This window comes from Sphaeroforma arctica (genome assembly GCF_001186125.1).
Source record: "Sphaeroforma arctica JP610 unplaced genomic scaffold supercont1.1567, whole genome shotgun sequence".
Taxonomy (NCBI): Eukaryota; class Ichthyosporea; order Ichthyophonida; genus Sphaeroforma; species Sphaeroforma arctica.
Genome location: NW_014038991.1, coordinates 1 through 773, shown reverse-complemented (window position 1 = coordinate 773; position 773 = coordinate 1). Strand labels below are relative to the sequence as shown.

General features: G+C 37.9%; 1 protein-coding gene across 1 annotated transcript in view; it reads left to right on the top strand.

Annotated features, from left to right (window-relative positions):
- The window catches only part of SARC_11195 (hypothetical protein), a gene marked incomplete at its 3' end in the record, with an annotated part of 2,344 nt that extends 1,662 nt beyond the window's left edge, over positions 1-682 (top strand). Inside the window, exon 2 of the mRNA XM_014294722.1 lies at positions 512-682. Within this exon, the coding sequence (XP_014150197.1) occupies positions 512-682 (171 nt within the window). The remainder of the gene's footprint in view (positions 1-511) is intronic.
- Between the last annotated feature and the right edge of the window lie 91 nt (positions 683-773).

Below are 773 nucleotides of genomic sequence, written 5' to 3'. Positions count from 1 at the left end.
ATATATATATATATATATATATATATACATATATAAATATATATATATATATATATTAACATATATATATATATATATAAACAGTCAAACTCATCCAACCTAGCACACCCAGTTTGCCGCATACACTCATGATTGTGACGATACTTTCATACAAGCACACATAATGTACTTGCTACGCTAGCTCCGAGGCTCTCAAGAGGAGCCTCGTACGTCACAGTTAGATTTTAAATGTAGGCATAATAACAAGCTAGTGTATTCTTAATGCTGGGTGTACTTTCTCACTAACAATACAAACACTCACACTGTACACAAATGAGGCAAGTTGAGACTACTGTAACAGCACACGTATGACACAATGTGCAGGATAGATATGTTAGTTCATGAACATCGCGAGAGTATAGTACGTAAGTGCAAGCACAGTTGCAGACACGCTGCGAGTATTTTATATGCGGTAAGACGCTTGTTAGGTTTACTGTGTCACTGATACACACTATCATGTAACTCTATCCAGGAGAAGCAAGGCGAGGCTACTTTAGGCGCGAGCGAACTGCAGAACGGATTGAATACACATGCTAGCCAGGGCCAACATGACCATCCCAAGCCCACCGTATCTGAAGATCCCGCGGAGAAAATCATCAGGTACGGTTTTGTAGTGTATGGGGTAAAATATATACGAGTATAATCCATCGGGTTGGGTTTATAGACATACTTATGTTTTGTGTAGTCAGATATATCAAGTGCTTGTATAGCTAGTCTATATATATATATATATA